We start from the raw sequence: 15,737 nt of genomic DNA on the forward strand, positions 1-15,737 counted from the left end.
ACAAAGAAATATACAACATAGAAATACAAAACATAGAACAAAACCCCAAAACCCCGACAACACAAAACAAACACACCCCTGCCACGCCCTGACCAAACTACAATGACAAATAACCCTTATACTGGTCAGGACGTGACACTCTAACTATATTCAGTCACTCTGATAACTCTATTCAGTCACTCTGATAACTCTATTCAGTCACTCTGATAACCCTATTCAGTCACTCTGATAACCCTATTCAGTCACTCTGATAACCATTTTCAGTCACTCTGATAATTATATTCAGTCACTCTGATAACTATATTCAGTCACTCTGATAACTATATTCAGTCACTCTGATAACCCTATTCAGTCACTCTGATAACTATATTCAGTCACTCTGAAAACTCTATTCAGCCACTCTGATAACATATTCAGTCACTTTGATAACTCTATTCAGTCACTCTGATAACTATATTCAGTCACTCTGAAAACTCTATTCAGTCACTCTGATAACTCTATTCAGCCACTCTGATATCTCTATACAGTCACTCTGATATCACTATTCAGTCACTCTGATAACTCTATTCAGTAAAAATAAGCCCTAAGGTCTTTACTGTGTTAGAGAACTGTATGCTACTGAAAAAACATCAGCCAACCTAGGTCACCTCAGGATCACACCAGCCGAAATAGGTCACCTGAGGATCTGGCCTGGGATTGGCCAGTCTGAGCAGGAAGAATGAAGTGGCCAGCACAACAACAACTAGAGGTACCTCTCAGTCTCAGTCTCAGTCTCCGAACAATACGACAAACAAGAGGTATTAAACATTTAAAGCCACAATCCTTGTTAATTTGGGTTCTTAATCCTAATTAAAATGACCATTGAAAAGCAGTAATTATTGCATACTGCACTTTTAATCTCAGTAAACCGCTCTCATAATGCCACCAGGACTGTACTGTACAGTGTACACTGACAAAAACCACCACCCATTTATTCTCTATGGCCGGAGGAAGTCAATCACTGCCAAAAGAGAGTTTGAGGGTACAAAACATTAACAACACCTTCCTAACATTGAGTTGGACCCCATTTTGCCCTCAGAACAGCCTCAATTCGTCGGGGCATGGACTCTACAAGGTGTCGAAAGCATTCCACAGGGATGCTGGCCCATGTTGACTACAATGCTTCCTATAGTTTTGTCAAGTTGGCTGGATGTCATTTGGGTTGAGGACCATTCTTGATACACACGGAAAACTGTTGAGCGTGAAAAACACAGCAGAGTTGCAGTTCTCAAACCGGTGCACCTGGCACCTACTACCATACCCCGTTCAAAGGCACTTCAATCTATTGTCTTGTCCTCTGAATGGCACACATACATAATCCATTTCTCAATTGACTCAAGGCTTAAAAATAATTGTTTGACCTGCCTCCTCCCCTTCATCTACACTGATTGAAGCAGATTTAACAAGTGATATCAATAAGGGATCATCATAGCTTTCACCTGGATTCACCTGGTCAGTCTATGTCATGGAAAGAGCAGATGTTCCTAATGTTTTGTCCACCCAGTGTAAAAACATCAGTGTAGCAGCATATGCTAGCTAGAGTTGAGATGTGGTTGTGGGAGAACAGAAGAGAACAGGAAAGCATATTGTGAAGACCAACCTTTCCCTTTCTAAATATTGTTTCCACAACCAAGTCTGTAGCAATATCCCAACTCATAGTAACATTTTCCAACCATGTCCATCCCTTTCCAACCCTTTCCAACTCTACCCAACCCTTTCCAACCCTTTCCAACTCTACCCAACCCTTTCCAACTCTACCCAACCCTTTCCAACCGTGTCCATCCCTTTCCAACCCTTTCCAACCCTTTCCAACTCTACCCAACCCTTTCCATTTTGAGACTTTCCCTTCTATCAGCATTTTCTCTCATACTAGACAATGACTTGTGCATCACTGGGTTATAACACGTGTGCTCTGGGTTTTGACGGGAAAAATCTATTTGATGCGTGTCACTTCTTCCGCTCGGGGGAGATTGAGGCAGTCGAGGTCTGGGAGACAGATTGAGAGGGGTGGTGGAGAGGGCAGGAGGGTTTGTGTGTGTGTGTGCGTATGTGTGTTCACGCGTGTGTTTCTCCCCCAGATGATGTCATCTCCATTAGGGAAGTTCCAGCCATAAAAGACTCCATTGAACCCGCTGCAACCTGGTCTCAGAGCATTTCGTATTATTCTATACGTAAATCCTGAGACAATCCATTTAGTATGATATGTTATGAATTACAATTCGCATTAGCTAACATGCTAAGTAGATGCAAAGTAGCTAAAAAAGAAGCAAGTAGTTGAAAAGTTGCTAATTATTTAAAGTTGTCCTTGATGAGATTCGAACTCACAGCCTCTGGGTTGCTAGATGTTCGCGTTATATCCATCAATCAAATGTATTTATAAAGCCATTCTTACATCAGCCGATGTCACAAAGTGCTGTACAGAAACCCAGCCTAAAACCCCAAACAGCAAGCAATGCAGATGTAAAAGCATGGTGGCTAGGAAAAACTCCCATGAAAAGCAGGGAACCAAAGAAGAAACCTAGAGAGGAACCAGGCTCTGAAGGGAGGCCAGTCCTCTTCTGGCTGTGCCGGGTGGAGATTATAACAGTACATGGCCAAGTTATTAAAACGTTCATAGATGACCAGCAGGGTCAAATAATAATAATGCCTACCCATCCTCCCCACCCTATAACCTTACTTTTGTTTTTACGTTAAGTAACCATCTGTCTTATGTAACCATACCAAACGTAACATATCATACTCATTTGAGTTTTCCCCGGATTTACATTTACTATGCTACGTCTAGTCCGTGACACCAGGCTGTGAACCCAGACCCTAAATGTAACTTTGATGATGTCATCACTAAGTGACACAGATTGCTAAAGCAACTGAACCAGACAGGCAGTGATACAGCCCCGGGGCTGCTACACAACTACCATCAATCACTCTCCTGTTTGTGAGACAGCAACAACCTCAAACCTCACAGACGGACAAACAGTAGAGAGTCAATGAACTGCAATGATGAAACATAGCATTAGTCATCTAGCTTTAGCATTGTTAAGCCATCTCTGTCACAATACGGGACAAAATAAAAACTTGAAACAAGCAATCATGAGCAAAGCACTTAAATACAAGAAGCACCCTTCAAGTGTAAGAAGTTGCAACATCGGCATTGTTATGATTCTGAATTGTAACGGTCTCTTTGCTTTACTCAAACACAATTTGCCCTGATTCGAAATGCCCTATGCAAACAATTCCCTGAGCAGAAAGTAAATTCTGTTTGGATTCTGGTACATACTGTGTGTTTGTGCATCATAATCAGAAGCAGGTCTGGTGAGTGAGGTGCCACAGATATCTGTGACTTTAATCTATAGTCAGATATCTGTGACATTAATCTATAGTCTGATATCTGTGACATTAATCTATAGTCTGATATCTGTGGCATTAACCTATAGTCTGAAATCTGTGACATTAACCTATAGTCAGATATCTGTGACATTAATCTATAGTCTGATATCTGTGACATTAACCTATAGTCTGATATCTGTGACATTAATCTATAGTCAGATATATGTGTAATTAATCTATAGTCTGATATCTGTGACATTAATCTATAATCTGTGACATTAATCTATAGTCAGATATCTGTGACATTAACCTATAGTCTGATATCTGTGACATTAATCTATAGTCAGATAACTGACATTAATCTATAGTCTGATATCTGTGACATTAACCTATAGTCTGATATCTGTGACAATCTATAATCTTTGACATTAATCTATAGTCAAATATCTGTGACATGAATCTATAGTCTGATATCTGTGACATTAATCTATAATCTGTGACATTAATCTATAGTCAGATATCTGTGACATGAATCTATAGTCTGATATCTGTGACATTCATCTATAGTCTGATATCTGTGATATTAATCTATAGTCCTAACCCAGGGCACCAGAAGTATATTTTCCAAACAACCATTATCTGGACAAAGACTCCTGCGGTGATCTTTGGAATTCACCTCTTCTCCTCTGATTACATCCCCTGCTTTTAAACATGTCTTTCTAGGGAGGAGGGGATTGGGACATTGAAAAGGCTGATGGAGAGATGGAGGGAAGGGGATGGAGGGATGGGGGAGAGGGGAGGAGAGGAGGAGGGGTGCTGTTAACTTCTCAGGGAGCAGCTAATCTTTAAGACACAGACCCCAGGGAAGAAAAGAGAGATGGTGACGGACAGAGAGGAAAGAAAGATGGTGACGGACAGAGAGGACTGTGGTGACTTAAAGCAGGGTGAATGGGTCAGGGCTGTGGTGACTTACAGCAGGGTGAATGGGTTAGGGCTGTGGTGACTTCCAGCAGGGTGAATGGGTCAGGGCTGTGGTGACTTCCAGCAGGGTGAATGGGTCAGGGCTCTAGTCTGGGAGAAGGAGACCTCATATTTCACCTAAACCCACCTAGCTGAGTGGATCAGCTCTAGTCTGGGAGAAGGAGACCTCATATTTCACCTAAACCCACCTAGCTGAGTGGGTCAGCTCTAGTCTGGGAGAAGGAGACCTCATATTTCACCTAAACCCACCTAGCTGAGTGGCTCAGCTCTAGTCTGGGGGAAAGAGACCTCATATTTCACCTAAACCCACCTAGCTGAGTGGGTCAGCTCTAATCTGGGAGGAGACCTCATATTTCACCTAAACCCACCTAGCTGAGTGGGTCAGCTCTAGTCTGGGGGAAGGAGACCTCATATTTCACCTAAACCCACCCAGCTGAGTGGGTCAGCTCTAGTCTGGGGGAAGGAGACCTCATGTTTCACCTAAACCCACCCAGCTGAGTGGGTCAGCTCTAGTCTGGGGGAAGGAGACCTCATGTTTCACCTAAACCCACCCAGCTGAGTGGGTCAGCTTTAGTCTGGGGGAAGGAGACCTCATGTTTCACCTAAACCCACCCAGCTGAGTGGGTCAGCTCTAGTCTGGGGGAAGGAGACCTCATGTTTCACCTAAACCCACCTAGCTGAGTGGGTCAGCTCTAGTCTGGGGGAAGGATACCTCATGTTTCACCTAAACCCACCTAGCTGAGTGGGTCAGCTCTAGTCTGGGGGAAGGAGACCTCATGTTTCACCTAAACCCACCCAGCTGAGTGGGTCAGCTCTAGTCTGGGAGAAGGAGACCTCATGTTTCACCTAAACCCACCCAGCTGAGTGGGTCAGCTCTAGTCTGGGGAAAGGAGACCTCATGTTTCACCTAAACCCACCTAGCTGAGTGGGTCAGCTCTAGTCTGGGGGAAGGAGACCTCATATTTCACCTAAACCCACCTAGCTGAGTGGGTCAGCTCTAGTCTGGGGGAAGGAGACCTCATATTTCACCTAAACCCACCTAGCTGAGTGGGTCAGCTCTAGTCTGGGAGAAGGAGACCTCATATTTCACCTAAACCCACGTAGCTGAGTGGGTCAGCTCTAGTCTGGGGGAAGGAGACCTCATGTTTCACCTAAACCCACCCAGCTGAGTGGGTCAGCTCTAGTCTGGGAGAAGGAGACCTCATGTTTCACCTAAACCCACCCAGCTGAGTGGGTCAGCTCTAGTCTGGGGAAAGGAGACCTCATGTTTCACCTAAACCCACCCAGCTGAGTGGGTCAGCTCTAGTCTGGGGGAAGGAGACCTCATGTTTCACCTAAACCCACCTAGCTGAGTGGGTCAGCTCTAGTCTGGGGAAGGAGACCTCATGTTTCACCTAAACCCACCTAGCTGAGTGGGTCAGCTCTAGTCTGGGGGAAGGAGACCTCATGTTTCACCTAAACCCACCTAGCTGAGTGGGTCAGCTCTAGTCTGGGGGAAGGAGACCTCATGTTTCACCTAAACCCACCTAGCTGAGTGGGTCAGCTCTAGTCTGGGGGAAGGAGACCTCATGTTTCACCTAAACCCACCTAGCTGAGTGGGTCAGCTCTAGTCTGGGAGAAGGAGACCTCATGTTTCACCTAAACCCACCTAGCTGAGTGGGTCAGCTCTAGTCTTGGGGAAGGAGACCTCATGTTTCACCTAAACCCACCTAGCTGAGTGGGTCAGCTCTAGTCTGGGGGAAGGAGACCTCATGTTTCACCTAAACCCACCCAGCTGAGTGGGTCAGCTCTCGTCTGGGGGAAGGAGACCTCATGTTTCACCTAAACCCACCCAGCTGAGTGGGTCAGCTTTAGTCTGGGGGAAGGAGACCTCATGTTTCACCTAAACCCACCCAGCTGAGTGGGTCAGCTCTAGTCTGGGGGAAGGAGACCTCATGTTTCACCTAAACCCACCTAGCTGAGTGGGTCAGCTCTAGTCTGGGGAAAGGAGACCTCATGTTTCACCTAAACCCACCTAGCTGAGTGGGTCAGCTCTAGTCTGGGGAAAGGAGACCTCATGTTTCACCTAAACCCACCTAGCTGAGTGGGTCAGCTCTAGTCTGGGGGAAGGAGACCTCATGTTTCACCTAAACCCACCTAGCTGAGTGGGTCAGCTCTAGTCTGGGGGAAGGAGACCTCATATTTCACCTAAACCCACCTAGCTGTGTGGGTCAGCTCTAGTCTGGGGGAAGGAGACCTCATATTTCACCTAAACCCACCTAGCTGTGTGGGTCAGCTCTAGTCTGGGGGAAGGAGACCTCATATTTCACCTAAACCCACCTAGCTGAGTGGGTCAGCTCTAGTCTGGGGGAAGGAGACCTCATATTTCACCTAAACCCACCTAGCTGAGTGGGTCAGCTCTAGTCTGGGAGAAGGAGACCTCATATTTCACCTAAACCCACCTAGCTGAGTGGGTCAGCTCTAGTCTGGGGGAAGGAGACCTCATATTTCACCTAAACCCACCTAGCTGAGTGGGTCAGCTCTAGTCTGGGGGAAGGAGACCTCATATTTCACCTAAACCCACCTAGCTGAGTGGGTCAGCTCTAGTCTGGGGGAAGGAGACCTCATATTTCACCTAAACCCACCTAGCTGAGTGGGTCAGCTCTAGTCTGGGGGAAGGAGACCTCATATTTCACCTAAACCCACCTAGCTGAGTGGGTCAGCTCTAGTCTGGGAGAAGGAGACCTCATATTTCACCTAAACCCACCTAGCTGAGTGGGTCAGCTCTAGTCTGGGGGAAGGAGACCTCATATTTCACCTAAACCCACCTAGCTGAGTGGGTCAGCTCTAGTCTGGGGGAAGGAGACCTCATATTTCACCTAAACCCACCTAGCTGAGTGGGTCAGCTCTAGTCTGGGGGAAGGAGACCTCATATTTCACCTAAACCCACCCAGCTGAGTGGGTCAGCTCTAGTGGGTCAGCTCCACTCAGCTAGGTGGGTTTAGGTGAAACATGAGGTCTCCTTCCCCCAGACTAGAGCTCACCTAAACCCACCTAGCTGAGTGGGTCAGCTCTAGTCTGGGGGAAGGAGACCTCATATTTCACCTAAACCCACCCAGCTGAGTGGGTCAGCTCTAGTCTGGGGGAAGGAGACCTCATATTTCATCTAAACCCACCCAGCTGAGTGGGTCAGCACTAGTCTGGGGGAAGGAGACCTCATATTTCACCTAAACCCACCCAGCTGAGTGGGTCAGCTCTAGTCTGGGGGAAGGAGACCTCATATTTCACCTAAACCCACCCAGCTGAGTGGGTCAGCTCTAGTCTGGGGGAAGGAGACCTCATATTTCACCTAAACCCACCCAGCTGAGTGGGTCAGCTCTAGTCTGGGGGAAGGAGACCTCATATTTCACCTAAACCCACCCAGCTGAGTGGGTCAGCTCTAGTCTGGGGGAAGGAGACCTCATATTTCACCTAAACCCACCCAGCTGAGTGGGTCAGCTCTAGTCTGGGGGAAGGAGACCTCATATTTCACCTAAACCCACCCAGCTGAGTGGGTCAGCTCTAGTCTGGGGGAAGGAGACCTCATATTTCACCTAAACCCACCTAGCTGAGTGGGTCAGCTCTAGTCTGGGGGAAGGAGACCTCATATTTCACCTAAACCCACCTAGCTGAGTGGGTCAGCTCTAGTCTGGGGGAAGGAGACCTCATATTTCACCTAAACCCACCTAGCTGAGTGGGTCAGCTCTCGTCTGGGGAAGGAGACCTCATATTTCACCTAAACCCACCTAGCTGAGTGGGTCAGCTCTAGTCTGGGGGAAGGAGACCTCATATTTCACCTAAACCCACCTAGCTGAGTGGGTCAGCTCTCGTCTGGGGGAAGGAGACCTCATATTTCACCTAAACCCACCTAGCTGAGTGGGTCAGCTCTCGTCTGGGGGAAGGAGACCTCATATTTCACCTAAACCCACCTAGCTGAGTGGGTCAGCTCTCGTCTGGGGGAAGGAGACCTCATATTTCACCTAAACCCACCTAGCTGAGTGGGTCAGCTCTAGTCTGGGGGAAGGAGACCTCATATTTCACCTAAACCCACCTAGCTGAGTGGGTCAGCTCTCGTCTGGGGGAAGGAGACCTCATATTTCACCTAAACCCACCTAGCTGAGTGGGTCAGCTCTCGTCTGGGGGAAGGAGACCTCATATTTCACCTAAACCCACCTAGCTGAGTGGGTCAGCTCTCGTCTGGGGGAAGGAGACCTCATATTTCACCTAAACCCACCCAGCTGAGTGGGTCAGCTCTCGTCTGGGGGAAGGAGACCTCATATTTCACCTAAACCCACCCAGCTGAGTGGGTCAGCTCTAGTCTGGGGGAAGGAGACCTCATATTTCACCTAAACCCACCCAGCTGAGTGGGTCAGCTCTAGTCTGGGGGAAGGAGACCTCATATTTCACCCAAACCCACCCAGCTGAGTGGGTCAGCTCTAGTCTGGCGGAAGGAGACCTCATATTTCACCCAAACCCACCCAGCTGAGTGGGTCAGCTCTAGTCTGGGGGAAGGAGACCTCATATTTCACCTAAACCCACCCAGCTGAGTGGGTCAGCTCTAGTCTGGGGGAAGGAGACCTCATATTTCACCTAAACCCACCCAGCTGAGTGGGTCAGCTCTAGTCTGGGGGAAGGAGACCTCATATTTCACCTAAACCCACCCAGCTGAGTGGGTCAGCTCTAGTCTGGGGGAAGGAGACCTCATATTTCACCTAAACCCACCCAGCTGAGTGGGTCAGCTCTAGTCTGGGGGAAGGAGACCTCATATTTCACCTAAACCCACCCAGCTGAGTGGGTCAGCTCTAGTCTGGGGGAAGGAGACCTCATATTTCACCTAAACCCACCCAGCTGAGTGGGTCAGCTCTAGTCTGGGGGAAGGAGACCTCATATTTCACCTAAACCCACCCAGCTGAGTGGGTCAGCTCTAGTCTGGGGGAAGGAGACCTCATATTTCACCTAAACCCACCCAGCTGAGTGGGTCAGCTCTAGTCTGGGAGAAGGAGACCTCATATTTCACCTAAACCCACCTAGCTGAGTGGGTCAGCTCTAGTCTGGGGGAAGGAGACCTCATATTTCACCTAAACCCACCTAGCTGAGTGGGTCAGCTCTAGTCTGGGAGAAGGAGACCTCATATTTCATCTAAACCCACCTAGCTGAGTGGGTCAGCTCTAGTCTGGGGGAAGGAGACCTCATATTTCACCTAAACCCACCTAGCTGAGTGGGTCAGCTCTAGTCTGGGAGAAGGAGACGTCAGACGCATATTATTTTTCTACATGAATTACTGTAAATCCACTCCAGAAAGACATGACTAACTTCACTCACACTCCACCTAGCCCCCACCATGAGTGCCTCAGTCCAGATGACAATAATCTGTAGACTCCCTGTCGAGTTTCCACCTGAGAACTACCCCGGTGTTTTACCCAGAAGGCTCAGACTTTTCTGGTTCCATCTCGTGTCTCACTGAGCCATGTGTCCAGCGGACCTGCTCTGACTTGGGGCCAAAGCCAGGCCACCGGTACTTTTCATCTGCCGTTTACATAACAACCGCTAACAGTGAACATGGGTTTTAACACCTTCTCCCATAGTAACTGTCTTAATGATACAGAGGTTGTTGATTCTGCTCTCCTCAAGTCTCTAGTGTCACACAATCCTGATGGAAACAGTTCCCAGAACAGAGCACTAAAGCCTACATTAAAATAAACTCTGGTGACATACTGGTGTGTGATAGAACAAGAGTGATGAAACAAGAGTGATGGGAAAAGAGAGATGGAAAAAGGCCATAAGTGAAGTCACGCTCAGTGTTTGCTCTACATGAACCCTTCCCAAGAGATCTGTGGATGAACTAGCCAGCCCACACTACAACTTTACCAGCTGGAAGTTGTCAAACAGCCCTTTGGATGACACAGGCCCTGGGCTGCACTGTCACGCACCGCTGCCCAGCCAGCCACTAACCCAAGCACCGCTGCCCAGCCAGCCACTAACCCAAGCACCGCTGACCCCAGCCAGCCACTAACCCAAGCACCGCTGACCCCAGCCAGCCACTATCCCAAGCACCGCTGACCCCAGCCAGACACTAACCCGAGCACCGCTGCCCAGCCAGCCACTAACCCAAGCACCGCTGACCCCAGCCAGCCACTAACCCAACCACCGCTGCCCAGCCAGCCACTAACCCAAGCACCGCTGACCCCAGCCAGCCACTAAGCCTGAACAGTCAAGCTGAGCCAGCCGCTGGTTTTGAGGACAAGCTCTTTTTCCTTCCATTAAACTGAATCTCATCCTGTGAAATAACGGCATAACGGCATATTAAAAGTCCCTCCACAGACACAGACCTGGAAGAGCAGCCTTCGACCAGAGAAGAGTCCTAGTTGGCTGAGATCGTGTTCTATTTACAACTGATTGGTTGTCCAGGGTTGTTTATCTGCCACCGATTGGCTGGTCCAGGACAAAGATTTGAAACGGAACAGAGATGAGCTACTCTCTGATCAATTGAGAAGTAGCAAAAGTGGTTGAGTGACTCACTGCTGCTACAGAGGTTCTATCACCACTCTCTTGTCATTGTGGTGACGCTGCTACAGAGGTCCTATCACCACTCTCTTGTCATTGTGGTGACGCTGCTACAGAGGTCGTATCACCACTCTCTTGTCATTGTGGTGACGCTGCTACAGGGGTCCTATCACCACTGTCTTCTCATTGTGGTGACGCTGCTACAGAGGTTCTATCACCACTCTCTTGTCATTGTGGTGATGGGGGATCATTGCTGTTCTGGTGATGTCACCCCATCTTCCATTCTCCCCTGTTTTCACTGGCATGGTGTTAAACGTTAACAGGTTTCTGCTTGCTTTCATTTAAAACAGTGAGAAGCATCAGCTCACCGAAAAGATCAGCACATTTAGACCAGTCTACAGTGCTGTAGCTGTTGGTGGTCCGAGTAAATAACTGAGCCAAATATTTAGACAATTAATTATATTCACTTTATGATCAACAAGGTGAGATAACAATTGAATTATTTATCTGGACTGACAGCCGCAGATAGTCACATACATCATTAATCACTTTGCTGTATCTAAAAGTGATCTTTATCCCTCCGATCCCACCACCCTGCCGCCTCATATCAAAACAGGAGAGAAACATAAATCACTTCAGGATCAAAGTGCAACTGACCCCCATTTCCTAAATATTGTCAACTCCCTCTCCCCTCTCTTCTCTCTTCTGAAGATGAATAGCCGATCCATCTCACCAAATATAAACATCCACTAAGTTATTATTATTATAACATACACCCCCCCCCCAACTCAGGGGCCAACAGGTCAAACCCCTGAGCCCCAATCAAAGGCCTGGAGGGTGGTCCGGAGGAGGAAGGGAGGGGAATCATTTAACCTCCAACAGAACAATAAACACCAGTTGATGAGGGAGGGGGGAGAGAGTTCCCTCTTTGTAAAGTAAGGGGTCTCACTATTGTCTTCTTTAGGGGTGTGTGTTTATCAGAACTGGTTATAACTCCAGCTTGTATTGGAGTTGGAGTTGTATTGGAGTTGTATTGGAGTTGTATTGGAGTTGGAGTTGTATTGGAGTTGTATTGGAGTTGGAGTTGTATTGGAGTTGAAGTTGTATTGGAGTTGGAGTTGTATTGGAGTTGGAGTTGTATTGGAGTTGGAGTTGTATTGGAGTTGTATTGGAGTTGGAGTTGTATTGGAGTTGGAGTTGTATTAGAGTTGTATTGGAGATGCTCTCCTAAAGTGGCACCGACATTGTTTGTTCATTTCCTGTCTATTAGCAGAAATTAAGTGGTTGTCGGTAATTGTTGTACTGACTGTCTCTTTGAGAATGCACCAGAGCAAATGTCTGTGAGACTGGCAGCTGCTGTTCAATAAGAACACTGTTAACGTGGCTGGTTAAAGCCGTCCCTTCAGACATTAGTGAGCAGTAGGAATGTGTTACTTTTTCTACCATATCAACTTTGAACCACTTTCCACAGAACCACAGAATGGAGATACAGGGGGTGGTGAAATGAAGGTTTCACCTCCCAGTGACAGACATCACATATGAAGGTTACAGGTTACTATGTCCCTCCCAGTAACACACATCACATATGAAGGTTACAGGTTACTACGTCCCTCCCAGTGACAGACATCACATATGAAGGTTACAGGTTACTACGTCCCTCCCAGTGACAGACATCACATATGAAGGTTACAGGTTACTACGTCCCTTCCAGTGACACACATTACATATGAAGGTTACATGTTACTACGTCCCTCCCAGTAACAGACATCACATATGAAGGTTACAGGTTACTACGTCCGTGGTGGTCAGATACATCTAATGAGATAAAACCAGTCAGAACACCTGATGGTCAGATACATCTAATGAGTATCAATAAACATCCAGAAAATACACCTGGCAGAAACACCAACTAACACACACCAACACCTGGCAGAAACACCAACTAACACACCGACACCTGGCAGAAACACCAACTAACACACCAACACCTGGCAGAAACACCAACTAACACATCAACACCTGGCAGAAACACCAACTAACACACCAACACCTGGCAGAAACACCAACTAACACACCAACACCTGGCAGAAACACCAACTAACACACCAACACCTGGCAGAAACACCAACTAACACACCAACACCTGGCAGAAACACCAACTAACACACCAACACCTGGCAGAAACACCAACTAACACACCAACACCTGGCAGAAACACCAACTAACACACCAATACCTGGCAGAAACACCAACTAACACACCAACACCTGGCAGAAACACCAACTAACACACCAACACCTGGCAGAAACACCAACTAACACACCAACACCTGGCAGAAACACCAACTAACACACCAATACCTGGCAGAAACACCAACTAACACACCAACACCTGGCAGAAACACCACCTAACACACCAACACCTGGCAGAAGGAGCATCAAAGCTTCACTTCTCTTACCTGAGGAGGTTCTGCAGACCTGCCTTGCTGGAGTTTCTCCTTAGTAAATGACCAGACATTTCTTCTTCTCTGTTTGTCTCAGCCGTCAGCAGAATGACAACCAGGTACAATGTTCCTCTTTAAAACACTGCTGTCTTTCTCCTTCAGTGAGCGGCGACAGTCAGAGAGGACTGGAGAGTTCCAGGAAAGGGTCTCTTCTGTCTCTTTATGTGGTGTTTCCTTCCCCTCTGTCTCTCTCTCTGTCTCTCTCTCTCTCTGTCTGTCTCTCTCTCTCTCTCTCTCTCTCTCTGTGTCTCTCTCTCTCTCTCTCTCTCTCTCTCTCTCTCTCTCTCTCTCTCTCTGTCTCTCTCTCTCTCTCTCTCTCTCACACAAACACAGGACTTGCTTTAGATCCCCTCTCCTCTGATGCTCGATGGCAACGTAAAGACTCTCCCTCTCTTTCACCGACTCTTTCTCTCTCTCATAAGACAGGCTTTAGTCACAGCCCTGCCTCCCTCTCCTCCTCCTTCCTCTGCTCCTCCTCCCTTGCTCCCGCATGTTGTTTTCATTGAGGGATTTTGAAAACCTAGCCATGCACCCCCCCACTCCCTCCCTCCCATGATTCTGCAGGAGACCTCTGGGGTCATGTGACTTTCCCCAGGGGTAAAGAAAGATGATATCCACACAATTGTTCTCTGATAAAACTCTCACACACACACACACACACAAACACACCCATTGTTATTTGAGGTCATTAATGGGTGAATACTAATTCCTGTGTAAATACTCACAGCAACAGCTTTTCAAATCAAGCATAAATATTAGAACTTGATGTATTGGTGAGAACATCTACAATCACTTCAGCACATCTGTCATTCTGTTCCCCATTTGCTTGCTTGTGTGTGGTGTGTCTGTGTCTGTGTGTGTGTGTGTGTGTGTGTGTGTGTGTGTGTGTGTGTGTGTGTGTGTGTGTGTGTGTGTGTGTGTGTGTGTGTGTGTGTGTGTGTGTGTGTGTGTGACTAATCTAACCTCCATATCAAACAGCAACATGCTACTAGCTGTAATCAGCTGAGGAGGGTCAGGTTGGTGTCCGTCCAGGAAGCTATTCTACAGACAGCTGAGGAGGGTCAGGCTGGTGTCCGTCCAGGAAGCTATTCTACAGACAGCTGAGGAGGGTCAGGTTGGTGTCCGTCCAGGAAGCTACTCTACAGACAGCTGAGGAGGGTCAGGTTGGTGTCCGTCCAGGAAGCTATTCTACAGACAGCTGAGGAGGGTCAGGTTGGTGTCCGTCCAGGAAGCTATTCTACAGACAGCTGAGGAGGGTCAGGTTGGTGTCCGTCCAGGAAGCTATTCTACAGACAGCTGAGGAGGGTCAGGTTGGTGTCCGTCCAGGAAGCTACTCTACAGACCGCTGAGGAGGATCAGGTTGGTGTCCGTCCAGGAAGCTACTCTACAGACAGCTGAGGAGGATCAGGTTGGTGTCCGTCCAGGAAGCTATTCTACAGACAGCTGAGGAGGGTCAGGCTGGTGTCCGTCCAGGAAGCTACTCTACAGACAACTGAGGAGGGTCAGGCTGGTGTCCGTCCAGGAAGCTACTCTACAGACAGGTGAGGAGGGTCAGGTTGGTGTCCGTCCAGGAAGCTACTCTACAGACAGCTGAGGAGGGTCAGGCTGGTGTCAGTCCAGGAAGCTACTCTACAGACAGCTGAGGAGGGTCAGGTTGGTGTCCGTCCAGGAAGCAACTCTATAGACAGCTGAGGAGGGTCAGGTTGGTGTCCGTCCAGGAAGCTACTCTACAGACAGCTGAGGAGGGTCAGGCTGGTGTCCGTCCAGGAAGCTACTCTACAGACAGTCATTACGGTTTAACGACTTAGAATTAGTATTGTTCAAATGTACAGTAGCTGTCATCCATATAAACAGTGATACTGAGACTGACTAAGTCTAGTTATCATCCATATAAACAGTGATACTGAGACTGACTAAGTCTAGTTATCGTCCATATAGACAGTGATACTGAGACTGACTAAGTCTAGTTATCGTCCATATAGACAGTGATACTGAGACTGACTAAGTCTGGTTATCATCCATATAAACAGTGATACTGAGACTGACTAAGTCTGGTTATCATCCATATAAACAGTGATACTGAGACTGACTAAGTCTAGTTATCATCCATATAAACAGTGATACTTAGACTGACTAAGTCTAGTTATCATCCATATAGACAGTGATACTGAGACTGACTAAGTCTAGTTATCATCCATATAAACGGTGATACTGAGACTGACTAAGTCTAGTTATCATCCATATAAACAGTGATACTGAGACTGACTAAGTCTAGTTATCATCGATATAGACAGTGATACTGAGACTGACTAAGTCTAGTTATCGTCCATATAGACAGTGATACTCTGTCACCTTTCACCCTCAA

The 15,737-nt window shown here is 47.5% G+C and overlaps 1 protein-coding gene across 2 annotated transcripts in view; it reads right to left on the reverse strand.

Annotated features, from left to right (window-relative positions):
• The window catches only part of LOC106562850 (non-muscle caldesmon), a 72,603-nt gene extending 58,827 nt beyond the window's left edge, over nt 1-13,776 (reverse strand). The window contains exon 1 of one of the 2 annotated variants that reach the window (XM_045689708.1): nt 13,328-13,776. In XM_045689708.1, the coding sequence (XP_045545664.1) occupies nt 13,328-13,386 (59 nt within the window). In that variant the 5' untranslated portion in view covers nt 13,387-13,776. The remainder of the gene's footprint in view (nt 1-13,327) is intronic. The other variant, XM_045689707.1, reaches the window with a different exon arrangement.
• Nucleotides 13,777-15,737: the final 1,961 nt, after the last annotated feature.

Source organism: Salmo salar, chromosome ssa11 (genome assembly GCF_905237065.1).
Source record: "Salmo salar chromosome ssa11, Ssal_v3.1, whole genome shotgun sequence".
Classification (NCBI taxonomy): domain Eukaryota; kingdom Metazoa; phylum Chordata; class Actinopteri; order Salmoniformes; family Salmonidae; genus Salmo; species Salmo salar.